The 13,698-nt window shown below is 35.6% G+C and overlaps 1 protein-coding gene across 1 annotated transcript; it reads right to left on the bottom strand.

Moving 5' to 3' along the window:
* Window positions 1-3,415: 3,415 nt before the first annotated feature.
* Window positions 3,416-10,028, bottom strand: LOC110867649 (2,3-dimethylmalate lyase). Its single transcript, XM_022116658.2, has 8 exons — window positions 9,619-10,028; window positions 8,292-8,503; window positions 7,902-8,183; window positions 7,360-7,482; window positions 6,627-6,777; window positions 5,642-5,862; window positions 4,432-4,468; window positions 3,416-3,717 (listed from the first exon to the last, which is right to left on the bottom strand). The coding sequence occupies exons 1-8, from the start codon at window positions 9,974-9,976 to the stop codon at window positions 3,599-3,601; spliced, it is 1,503 nt and encodes a 500-aa protein (XP_021972350.1). The 5' UTR covers window positions 9,977-10,028; the 3' UTR covers window positions 3,416-3,598.
* Between the last annotated feature and the right edge of the window lie 3,670 nt (window positions 10,029-13,698).

The following is a 13,698-nucleotide window of genomic DNA, read 5'->3' as shown; positions in this document are numbered from 1 at the left end:
AGGGTTGGTTAAAACAACGTATGCTAAATCTTTCGATATTCGCGAATAATTCACACCTTTCGAAAGAAAAAGCCCTCAACATTGTCTCCTTTTATTCTAGGAATCCTTTTTGAAATTTATGTAGATGGGTCTTTACAGTCTCGTCATTCAGTTTTAAGAAATATTCTAGGTTAGACCGTTAGTTACTTAGTTACGGTTTTAGACAAGACAAACCGAACAAGTTGGGTGAGTTGTTCGGACCAACCAATTTGGGGGTTCAGACCCTTTAGGGTCGATTCAACGTTTTTGGAATCCTTAAGTGAAATAACAAAGTCAGAACCTTTTGAATTGGTATAAAGAAAACATCAATTGAGACATTAGCCATTGGCGGCGATTGATTACTCCTAATTTCATCCCCGATTGCAATTCACGTTGGTTGTAGTTTGCAAGCAGGGGCGGACCCACATTGGTGCTACCGGGGTCCCCGGACCCCAATCTTTTTAAAAAAAAATAGTAGACTCGGTATATTAAATTGTGTATGGACCCTGAAGAAACAGGGATCTAATTAGGGGGCTAATTAGATTGGTTTATGTTCCTTTCATGATGGTTAATCTTCTTAAGGATATTTGAGCTCCGACTTGGTAATCAATCCTGCAAAACAGAACACCGTTACTCGTTAAGAGGGGAATGTGGGGGTTTCCCTCTTAACCAGGCTCCGGCGTGAGAATAAGCGACTGCTTTGAGAGTAATTAAGTGTAAAGTGTGAGAGCAGAGGGAATAGAATGTTTAACCTGTGGAATGAGGTCTCTATTTATAGCCGGAGAGGTGTAAGGGGTTATGGGCTGATGGGCCTTGGGCCAGAAGCGGACAACAAAACGGATATGCTCTTTGTCTCACTGGTGTCGACCGCTTAGTGGCTTCTAGACGCTCGTCGGTGCTGGCGCACCTTGATTGGAGCCACGTGTCATTGTTGTCGGCCTTGTTGTCCTTCTGTCATCAGCAGACAAGTGGAGATCGTGGGACAGTTGTCTCCGTCCTCTGATTGGTGCCACGTAGGCGTCCTTGTGTACTTCTCGTCAGGCGATCGTGGCGCACGATTGACCAGAGCCTGCTAGACGCTCATTGGCTCCTTTTACTGCCACTTGTACCTTATGTACCACTGTAGGTAGCCGTGCGCTTCCCTACTGAGTGGCTCTTGTTTGACAACAAACTAACCCGCGCGGGGTCAGCATGCTCATTTGTCCCATTGTTTTATGCTAAGTGCTGATATCTGGGCCTCTTGTGAGCCTTGCCTCGCGCGGGGCAAATTACAACGTGTGTAAGTCGCGCGTGGATATTATTAATAAGTTTTCTGAAATAAGGAGTATGGTTCCGCGCGCAACCTGGGCGGAGGTTTGCGCGACTTTTTGGGACCATACCCCTTCAGACCCCATAAATACAATTAGGTGGACACCATAGAAATAAAAAGAAAGCTGGTGTAGTGGTAAATCTCTCTCTTTTCCACCAAGAGATCTTGGGTTCAATCCTTGATAAGTCCATTTTTCTTATTTTTTTTTAAATCTAGTTCAAACCTCACTTTAACTCGACCCGAACGAGGACCGACCCGAAAATGGACCCCAATTGAAATAAAATCATGGGTCCGCCACTGTTTGCGAGGTCATGAGTGATGAGGATAGGAGCGGAGCGGAGCGGAGGATGCGTTATTGCGTTCAAGAAAAAAAGGGATCTTGTAACTTATGGATTCAAGAAAAAAAGGGATTGGCCACCAATTCTTCATATTTTGGGCCTAGGCATATTACTTGTTTAGTTAGCTGATGGCATGTTGTCTTAATGGCATCATGTGTTTATCCCCTCAAAACAGTGTGGGTTCAAGTCTCATAGAGTGGACATTAGGTGGATTTTAGGAAGGTTAAAAAAACATACATAGTTACATGTTCCAATTGAGTCAAAGAAGCAGCAGGATTGGGGTCAGGTTGATGGGTGAAAGTTTTTTTTTTAAAGAAAACTTCATTAGAAAACACTAACCCATAAAACGGGGCGGCAGCACAGAACACACTACATAATTACAAAATTACACCACTCGGTCCAAGAGACTGACCTAGCTTTAAATCTACTTTTAACCCAAAGAAACCCAATAGACTTAATTTTGCTAATAATGTCTTCCACTCGAACTTGATTATTAAAGAATTCAGCTCCATTCCTTGCGCATCAAATACTCCAACACCCTATCATCACAATCCCATAGAAAATATCCTTAGTCGACCCTTTCAATCCAACGTGGTTATACAACTCCAGTAACTCCTTAACCGATAAAGTAATGAAAGGAGCCACTTTACACCACACCGAGATGTTGCCAAATAGTACATGCCACCATACATGAACAAGAAAGGTGATTACTTGTCTCTTCTCTCATATCTAAACTTGGCGGGATTAATATCTCCGTGTCTCATCTGGACCTAAATTCGTATATTTGTATGTACACGATATTGTTCTTGTAAATTATAATAGTGGAGTTGTTTAAATTTTACCCAAATAAATCTAGTTATATATTTACTATTACATATACCCTCCGAGTCGTTGGAAATGAGTAAAGACACAAAGCAAAGCGGGTCATACTTATGGTTTAATTCGATCCAACTGGAAGGCAGGGGCGGACCTAGTTAATGGGTTGGGTGGGCGGGCGCACTCCTTGAAAAAAATCAGTGTGTTTTCTAGGCAAAAATCTTGATCGCACCCCTTGAAAGTTTTATTAAACCTCTCGTTCACACCATCAGAAAATAATTCTTGGATCCGCGACGCCACTGCTGGAAATTGAAATTGCTCAGCTCAAACTGCCATGCATGTGCATGGGCTACTACTTCAACGCCAACTACTGACACATGATCTCATAATTTTTTTTAATTCTTCTGTTTTGTTTTCTTTATGTTCAGTAGTCGTTTCCCTGAAATTTAGCCAAGTGTTGTAATGTTGTGATTTCATTTTGCTATGTAGTCTACGTCTACGACTGGAATAAAAAAAGGCAGTTGATGTTATTCTAAATATTATTTCATATACTTAGATTAAACCTATTTCCATTGCTATTTCATTTTTGGCCGGTTGAGAAGTGCTCTTTGGAATCTAAACTTGGATTAGGTGGTGTTACTGTATCCTAATTCCAGTTTTAAATCACCCGACAAACAGACGAGTGGTGATTCTCTGTATCACGTTCTATCCGTTGTATTATCATCGTCTTAAACAGGGGCGAAGCATTGAAGGGGCCGAGAGGGGCGCCCCCGACCCCCGAACTTTTCACTCAGTAGTGTTATGTATGTACGTTTCGTATAGAATTTTTTAGGTATATACGTTTTTGACCCCCCGGTTTTATAAAAAAAAACTAGGTATAAACTTTTAGGTCCAGTGAATTCCGACCCCCGGTGGAAATTTTCAAGCTTCGCCATTGGTCTTAAAACGGCTGCTCAATTCAAATCTGGAAGCCTCTGTATATCATACTTGCTTACCCAAAAGCAAAATGATATGAAGAAATTGGCAACAAGACTTGCAATTTTGTTTAATCAGTATGTTGCAATAATGCAGATAAAAGATGTTTTCTGAATATAATAAAAGAAAATATAACATATTTTTATTCCAAAAAGACTTGTATCCTGTCGCCCCTTGTGTCGGTAAAATCTAGCAACAATTTTCCTCCAACTTCGAATTTAGCATCATCTAGCAGTGCCTTGATGTTCACACCTCCCAAAGCTGTATGACAATGAATACTTATGTTCTTATTCATCACAGGTAATTAACTGAGAGGGTCGGGCCACCGCCCAAAACGGGTTACATTGTATGTCGGGTTAGTTTGGTTGATCTCAAACACGTTTTTGTCTTAACTAGAATTATTTTGTAAATATTACAAAGACTAACGTACATAGACGATCTTTGTGGTCTACCAAAATTTTGGATTTGGTCTCTAGCTTTCCAAAAGTACGCGGATGGTCCCTGTGGTTTGCACTTTGTAACCATTTAGTCTCAGCCAATAAATCTAAAGGTTTCAGCATGTCCAAGTCAGGGACTAAATGCGTTACAAAGTGCAAACCATAGGTACCATTCATATACTTTTGGAAATAAAGTTGGTGACTAAATGCGTTACAAAGTGCAAACCACAGGGACAACTCGTATACTATAAGATGTTTAACCCAAAAACCAAACTACAAAAGCACTTTTTTGTAAGATTAAGTAGGAGATGTTTACTATAAGATGACCCATAAAAATAACGTTAAAGCGACTTCCAACATGTTTCATAACTTCATTATGAGCTAGAGTTTTTTATTTGACCCATTAAGAGATGTTCGACCCATCCAAACGTAAATGGGTCGAATGGGCACAAGCAATGTGTGATAAAGCCAGGTTCTGTATAAAGATTTGGTTACGTACAACTTAAAATAGTATTAAGGTTATTCAGAGATATAATACCTGGGACAATATTCGTGATTCCATCCAGAAAACCGGCCTAAAAATAACAAACCTGAGTTAGCTCTTTTAACATGTTCATCATACTACAAAATTGGTAAAAATCATAGAACGTAGTTTCATAAATAATCAACATTTGTGATTGCAAAAACAATTTTTGAATACAAGAGCAATCCAAATAATTGGAATGTTGTATGCGTTAAAAATACACTTCTAGGCTATTTTCGTACTATTTGACCCATTTGACATGTTCCCTTATAGCAATTTTTAATTTAACCTGTTTGAAATCAAACACAACCCAAATCGACCCAATGAAAAAACATCATTCAGTACGGGTCACATTGACCTAAAAGACAGTTTTGTCTATTTTTACCATTTTGTATAAATGAATAACACAATAATTATGGTTATGAAAACAATATTATTATGATAACTATCTGAAATCTTTGATTCAAACATTTAGCACGTTATATGCCTTAAAAATAGATTTAAGGTGACTTTAAACCTGTTGATCCACTCGACGCATTTCCCGTTTAGCAAAAGTATATATGTTTGACCCGTTAGAGACAAACACAACCGGAATCAACCCAATCATAAGTAAATGGAATGAAATTTCTGACCTATAGATGTACATAGGGCTGCTCAGCTCAAGAAAGCTCGAAACGAGCCAAGCCATATCGAACCCGAGCCGAGCTTGAGCCTAAAGTAATGCTCATTTATTTATCAAGCCTGAGTTTGAGCCTGGCATGTGAAGCTCGTCAAGCCTTATCGAGCCTTAGTGTAATAGTAGTTTTTATTAAATTTAATAACATTTACCCCCTACTTAAATTTGTCTAGAAAATGAGCCGAGCCAAGTTTATTTAAATTTGTTTATGAGCCGAGCCTGAACCTAAAAATAAGCTTGTTTAGTAAACGAGCCCGAGCTTCACTTATCGGGCTCGCGCGGAGCCTAAACTAGTCTATTATTTATATTATTTTTATTTAATATATTAATTAGTAGATAACAAATGAGCCAAGCCCGAGCTCGAGCTTGAGAAACTACCAAAGAGCCGAGCTGGAGCTCTCATAAGTTAATCGAGCTGGGGGTCTGCTCGGCTCATTTGCAGCCCTTGATGTACATAACAAAAAGGCAAGTATTACATGAACGTTGGGTGATTGGGTAAAAACTTGTGCAGAGATTGATTAGTGTAGTTTTAAGAAGAATATGACATACTGGAATTCGGACATCAAGTTTTTCAAAGCCATCTCGCCCAATAATTTTGATTCTCAACTTGCGAGACCAGATCCCTGAGAAAGGATCTTGTGCGTCACCTCCACCATACTTAGTGTATGTATCTGGATTCAACAGTTCAACAATAGGCTCAGTTGAGCTTTGACCTGTTTGTTCTGTATCATCTTGACCCTTTCTTTGGATACTGAACGGGTTGCTGCTACCTGATAAATACATGCACCATGTTAATGGTAGAAAAGAGTATAAATCAAAGAAACCAATATATATATATAGGATTAGGGTAAAATGAAAACTCCTATGAATTGTTAGAACTTAGAGATCTCGGCCAAAACGAAGATTTTTTTAAAAAAGATTACCAAAAATCCTGAAAAAAAAAATTCAACTTTTCCCAAAAAATAAAAAGTTTTTGTTGATTTACACCACCCGTAAAAAACCCTTACAGTGGGCATAAATGCTGATGTCAGCATCTTTTTACAGCAGCGTAAAAAGGCTGAAAACGCCGCTTCGATTTTTTTTACAGCTGTGTTTGCAACATTTTAATCTACGTGTGTACAAAAAATGGTGGCAAAAGTCGCACGAGAAGTCGGAGTTCTCTAAGTTCTCACAACTCAAGGGGGGTTTTCTCTTGTTTCTATCCTATATATAGGGTTAGGATCGTGTGAGAAGCACTAGGCTACTTGAGAAACTTGAGAAGCATTCTGGACCACACATTTTCCCTAAGCTTTTCGTAATATACACATATGTATAGTTTAAAAGTGATTATATACATGTGTGTATAATTCAAGATTTGACAATATACATATATGTATATAGTGAATTTTAAACTATACATATGTGTATATTACGAAAAGCTTAGGGAAATGTGTGGTCCAGAATGCTTCTCAAGTTTCTCAAATAGGGTGGACTTCTCTTAGGATCCCTATATATATATAACATATACTGTTAAAAACACCGGTTGCTCATAGACCTGTTTGCCACACAGGTTGACTGCTCTTGGTAGCATAACGCTTTTCTTCTTCATAATATGCGTTAAAACCTAAAACTTCTTTGACTTCTTCAAAGGATGGCATGCTTGCAGGAGAAGGCACACGCCCTCCCTTGATTGCTTGCAATGCATCCTGCAGATGTCATGGTAAATTCATAAATACTCTATGTAGAAGTTATATTTTGCAGTTTAAATATTCAAAGATAGTGATTTGCTTTTAAAACCGTTTTATTCAGCTTTTAGTATAAAAAATCATTGTTGATACAAAAATGTATACACGACACTGTGCAAGAATGATAGATTATTCAAAAAATACTTATTCTAAGCCTCATCCAAAATGGACAATATTTTGTTTATTTTAAAATTTTCCAACACATTTCAGAAAGAGCCATACTTGAATCTTTAAAATATCAAAACATGTGGCGTACGTGAGGCCATGAGTGATAATTAAGAATCAATTGTTTAATTTCTGAAAAAAATGTATGCATTGAAAATACATTGTAGGTGACTTTTGACATGTTCAACTCATTTGATCGCTTCTGTTAATAGTTAAATTTTATCATTTGAACCATTTGAGCTAAATCGCGATCCGAATAGGCCCATTTATAGGCTAATGTGTCAAAATTTCCACCTTTACCAAAATGCAAGTGAAACATTTAATGACAATTCTTCATCACAAATTCACAATACAAAATAAAAAGAAGAAGAAGCTAACCTCCATAGCACGGATAGATACCCCTATCAAGGAAAGAGGATATGCTATAATTTTATATCCAATTTCCTCAAGTTCTAGAGGAGTGAGTATTGGTGTTTTTCCCCCACCTTCAAGCATGTTGGCCTACATATGAATAGAAGAATCATAATAACGATGACGATGTTGATGATGGTAATAATAATGATAAAATAAAAAGAATAATACCACTAAAAACAGTTTGTGTTTTCTTACATAAAATATCAGCTTAGTTTTCATCAGTGGCGTTTGGAACTTTGGGTCATTTTGTATGCTAAATTGGACATTATAAATGAAATATTATATATAAAAACATTAAATTTATACAAAAGAATGTTTGAATTATACGCAATTCGCAATGTTAAACTTAATATAAAGACATTAAATTTATACAAAAAAAAATGCTGGAATTGTATGCAGTGTTAAACTTTATATAAAAGTGTTACATTGACCAATTACAAAATAAACCAAAAGAGAAACATGTTTTTATTTTGATTATTTTCTAATGGTGAAGAGAACTTGCTAACCATTTTAGGAACTTGAGGAGAGACTTCACAGAACGCTTTCATCTCTTCTTTTGAAGCAAGTGCATCGATAAAAAGGACGTCAGCTCCAGCATCAGCAAAAGCTCGTGATCTCCAAAGTGCCTCTTCTAACGACAATGCTTGACGGGAATCTGTTCGTGCTACAATAACAATATCAGAACCACTCTCTTTTCTAGCATCAACTGCCGCTTTTATCTTCATTACAGCTTCCTCTCTCGGTAACACTTTCCTGCCTTGTGTATGACCACAAGCTTTTGGAGACACCTTACCATTTGAACATTTATTAGTTACCAATTTTGTATTCTCGTATTCGTTTTCAATTTTTCATTAACATACTTTTCGTTACTATCAAGCAGAGATTAAGAAATGAACCTGATCTTCGAGAATTATTCCTGCAAATCCTGCTTTGATATATCCCTTTACAGTTCTTTTCACATTCATGGCATTTCCATACCCATTATCCCCATCACCTATAACTGGAATGGACACAGCTTCGGTAATTAGTTGACCTTGGTCAACCATTTCTCCATAAGAAATTAGTCCTGTGTCTGGCAAGCCTAACCGAGCAGCCGATATTCCAAAGCCTATTTAGAGAATAAAAATACAATTCACGGAATCCGCAAGGGGAAACTAGCCGAATCTAGTTTACTTTATGTGGCCAAAAAATAGTCAAGTTATGTAAAACAGAATCACTGAATCCGCAAGTGGCAGCATGACCAAAACAGCAAACATACTTACCCATTCCAAAAAAGATCAAATATTTTGACTTTCAAGGTCAAATATTTGACTTTCCAAATCCACCGACACACTATAGTACTATACAGACACCACTTGTGACTTGTGTGTTATACGGGCAAAATGGCATGCAAGAAGCGGTCATATGGGCCGTGTGACAGGAGAAAATTGGTCACATGGGTCGTATGAGGTCCCGAATGAGGTGAGGTTCGCCAGATCATACTGACCGTATGATGTGTTTGACTAACACAAAAATGAACGATGTGACCACTGACAAAGTCATACGGCGGTTGTGATCATTTTCGCCCTATCATACAACCCATACAACATGAATGATGTGACAGAGTGTCTTGATAGAAATACCCATCCAAAACATATAATGATTTGGTGACAAGTTTGAGATAGACATACTCACATTATCCAATAAAGTACCATTCTGTTTCAATAACTGTAAAACTTTACAAGTTTGACCACAAAAGTCAAAGTCAACCATTCACTAATCACCTTCAAACACTAAAATCAATAGCAGTTCACATCAAATTATCTCTGTCACTCTAACTAATACACTCACATATTCACATGCAACAAACACAACAATCTTCTTCAAAACCTATTCTCACCTAACTTAAACTTCACACCTAAAAACAAAACCTAAACCTAGAAAAAAACTCATACAAGCAATCAAAACTGCAAACAATTCATCAAACAGTACTAGTAACTGTATAAGTTTGACCACAAAAGTCAAAATTAACCATTCACTGATCACCTTCCAACAATGAAATCAATAGCAGGTAGCATCAGGTTATCTCTCTCACTCTTTCACTAATAAGCTCACACATTCACATGTAACAAGCACAACAACCTTCTTAAAAGCCTATTCTCACCTAACTTAAAATTCACACCTGAAAACAAAACCTAAACCTAAAAAAAAACTCATACGAACAATCAATTAGTCAAACAGTACCAGTGGTGAAGCAGAACTGAAATCCAGCTCTCTCAACAAGCTTCGCGCTGAGAGCATTGAAACAAGCAGGTCCTTGATGAACTCCAGGAGAATCTAGTAGCTTCCGCAGCTTCTCCGCCGGAGAAGGCTCCAAAACGCCGTCGTTCTCCGCTCTATCTCCTCCGTATGAAGCTGTAATCATGGAAGTGTAGCGGACTGAACGCCGCGATCTCAGAATATTATCGCATGCAGAGGTTTTGCTTGTGAGATTTGAATTGATTGAGGTGTTGTGAAGTGTGGGAACGGTTGAGTTTGTAACTGATTTTACCGGTGGTGACGGAAGAGAGCGGTGGTTGCATACGGAGGAGGAAAGATTCATGTTGTGGTGTTTGGGTAGGGGAAGTGAGACGGTTTATTGGGTTGTAAATAATAGGACCGATCACATGATTCATATGTTAATATTTTCTAGTATTTTCTAATGTATAAATATTATTATATCAATTTTATATCAATTAATAATTCATTGGATATTGGATAATCTATATATATATATATATATATATATATATATATGAACCTCAACTTTCTTGTATTATATTATCGCACTTCTTAAATTGAAAAGTCTCGTTGTCTCACTTTGACAGACTATGTTGTCTTAACCGGGTCTACGCTAGCTTTAAAGTTTGACTTAGGCATTCCCCCGGAAAACCAACTGATGGCTGCCACTTGATAGTTGTTGTGTCATCACAAGAGTAGAACTTTCTGACATAACACACGGCAGGACGAAAACCCGGGTGAACTCAGGATATAGCCTGACACCTCCGCAAGGAGGCTAGACTCTATCTATCAGTGTCTAATCCAACAAAGTGACAAGTGGGTTCTTTATTGGAGAACCCAAGACTCCCTACCACTAGGCCACATATGATAGATGTATTGGATAATCTACTACTTCTAATAAAGCAAAACAAGCTTAAGTCACATGGCATTAGCTTAAGCCATTACTTGCCACGTGGCATTTGCTTAGACCACTTTTTTTTGCTTTTTCCGCCAAAACCATCCTCCTTAGCTTCTTTAATACGCTTCACTTCACTCCAAAACCCTAATACCCATCTCCTGCATGTGGTTCTTCCTTCTTCATCGATTGATCTTCGAAAACATAGGTATGTTATTTTTCTTTTCCCTCTTTGATTTTTCGTTGTCATTGTTAAACACTATCTATTTCTTCCTTAAACCCTAGATATCATCTATCGATCTTTAATATGTTATTTGCAATCTCCTGAACCCTAGATTTCTTCATCTTCAATCGCGAGTGGAAGCAACCAGTCCTTATTATGCGGCGTATAAGGTATGTATCCGAGTTTTCAATTTTCTTTTTGCGGCGTTGTTGGTGTCTGGAAGACCTAGCCGCCGCCTCTTCTAGGGTTTCAATGATTTCTAACTTATGCATTCATCAATACCTATATTCATTTCTTGAGTGCTTCTATGATATTTTTCAAGATTTGGTGCTTTTTGAAAGATGGGATCCATCATTGTCTTCTCCAAACGATTCAACAAATAGGTAACAATTCTTCAAATATCGATTCATGTTTGATAATATCGCTTCCTGTTTGATGTTCTCTATAATATGTTCATCTTTAGGTTTTCCGATTAAATTCACGTATTGAAGTAGATTTTGATCAATTGTCAGAGGTGACGTTGTTTGCTAACACTATTACAGTTCAACAATTGGGAGTGATGATTTGGCATACCAGAAAGGTTATAGTACAGATTATTGTTTTAGCTTAAGCAATGTTTCATCCATCATTCTCTATTTAAATCCTTAAAATTGTGATGTCTTTGTTGACAACAGGTCCTTTAGAGAGCTGATCATTCTTCCAATCGATTGCAAGCAGGTTCGTTTTCCATAGATTTGGTGTTATTTTGAGTCTTCTTTATCGTTCTTTAGGTAAATTGTTTTGACTGATTATTTCAAAATTTGAGTTTTTGAAATTTATATCAATTATGGATACTTATCAAAGTTGTCTAAATTGTAACGTATTTCCAAATTTATCAAGATAACTTATATTAAAGTTTTAATTGCTTCCAAATTTTGTGTTAGTTTCCATTATTTTCGACAATCACATTAATTATCAAGTTTCTCAGAATTTGTTCTTCTTTTTTTGTAGATCATTCCACTTATTCTGCAGGTATGTAAACTAGATTAGATTGTTATGTATTTTAAATGCTTAATCGCACTTTTTTAATCATTTTTCTGTATTTTTTGTGATTGATTTTTTTTTTCACAAATAGGTAACAATTCTTCAAATATCGATTCATGTTTGATAATGTTGCTTCCTGTTTGATGTTCTCTATCATATGTTCATCTTTAGGTTTTCCGATTAAATTCACGTATTGAAGTAGATTTTGAGCAATTGTCAGAGGTGACGTTGTTTGCTGACACTATTACAGTTCAACAATTGGGAGTGATGATTTGGCATACCAGAAAGGTTATAGTACAGATTATTGTTTAAGCTTAAGCAATGTTTCATCCATCATTCTCTATTTAAATCCTTAAAATTGTGATGTCTTTGTTGACAACAGGTCCTTTAGAGAACTGATCATTCTTCCAATCGATTGCAAGCAGGTTCGTTTTCCATAGATTTTGTGTTATTTTGAGTCTTCTTTATCGTTCTTTAGGTAAATTGTTTTGACTGATTATTTCAAAATTTGAATTTTTGAGATTTATATCAATTATGGATACTTATCAAAGTTGTCTAAATTGTAACGTATTTCCAAATTTATTAAGATAACTTATATTAAAGTTTTATTGCTTCCAAATTTTGTGTTAGTTTCAATAATTTTTTACAATCACATTAATTTTCAAGTTTCTCAGAATTTGTTCTTCTTCTTTTTTTGTAGATCATTCCACTTATTCTGCAGGCATGTAAACTAGATTAAATTGTTATGTATTTTAAATGCTTAATCGCACTTTTTTTAATCATTTTTCTGTATTTTTTGTGGTTGATTTTTTTTCACAATCATTTAGATATTGATTATATTATGAATATATTAACCTTCTTGGTTTTGAATTTAAGTTTGAATAATATTTAACTATTTAGGTAAATTGTTTTGACTGATTATTTCAAAATTTGAATTTTTGAAATTTATATCAATTATGGATACTTATCAAAGTTGTCTAAATTGTAACGTATTTCCAAATTTATCAAGATAACTTATATTAATTGCTTCTAAATTTTGTGTTACTTTCCATAATTTTCGACAATCACATTAATTTTCAAGTTTCTCAGAATTTGTTGTTCTTCTTTTTTTGTAGATCATTCCACTTATTCGCAGGTATGTAAACTTGATTAGATTGTTATGTATTTTAAATGCTTAATCGCACTTTTTTTAATCATTTTTTCTGTATTTTTTGTGATTGATTTTTTTTTTTCACAATCATTTAGATATTGATTATATTATGAATATATTAACCTCATTGGTTTTGAATTTAAGTTTGAATAATATTTAACTATTTAGGTAAATTGTTTTGACTAATTATTTCAAAATTTGAATTTTTGAAATTTATATAAATTATGGATACTTATTAAAGTTGTCTAAATTGTAACGTATTTCCAAATTTATCGAGATAACTTATATTAAAGTTTTAATTGCTTCCAAATTTTGTGTTAGTTTCCATAATTTCCGACAATTGCATTAATTTTCAAGTTTCTCAGAATTTGTTCTTCTTCTTTTTTTGTAGATCATTCCACTTATTCTGCAGGTATGTAAACTAGATTAGATTATTATGTATTTTAAATGCTTAATCGCACTTTTTTAATCATTTTTCTGTATTTTTGTGTTGCTGATGATGATTTAAATTTTTCGAATCTAATCTTATTAATGGATCTATTCTTGATGTCTTTGAAAGAGTGATGCTCTTACTGATTTTTTATTTTATTTTTGTTTTTTTCATGATAAACCCTAATTTTTATGCAATTGCAGGTGTATGAATCTTCTTCGAACACAAGAGGTAAGTTTAATGTTAGCGTTTTTTTGGTATTTTTTGATCCGGTATAATGATAGTTTTCATCATTTATGCTAATCTCTATAATTTTTAAGTTA

Source organism: Helianthus annuus, chromosome 7 (genome assembly GCF_002127325.2).
Source record: "Helianthus annuus cultivar XRQ/B chromosome 7, HanXRQr2.0-SUNRISE, whole genome shotgun sequence".
NCBI classification, from domain to species: domain Eukaryota; kingdom Viridiplantae; phylum Streptophyta; class Magnoliopsida; order Asterales; family Asteraceae; genus Helianthus; species Helianthus annuus.
The sequence above is the reverse complement of the archived record's forward strand: the minus strand, read 5'-3'. Positions and strand labels throughout refer to the sequence as shown.

What these genes read in the sequence shown, in the direction of transcription:
- LOC110867649 (XM_022116658.2), bottom strand. Translation starts at nt 9,976, where the DNA reads ATGAATCTTTCCTCCTCCGTATGCAACCACCGCTCTCTTCCGTCACCA. An exon ending in TCAACCTGTGTGGCAAACAG is followed by an intron (nt 5,863 to 6,626) that starts GTCTATGAGCAA and finishes TGTATTTATCAG; the next exon opens with GTAGCAGCAACCCGTTCAGT. An exon ending in AACTTGATGTCCGAATTCCA is followed by an intron (nt 4,469 to 5,641) that starts GTATGTCATATT and finishes TGTTATTTTTAG; the next exon opens with GCCGGTTTTCTGGATGGAAT.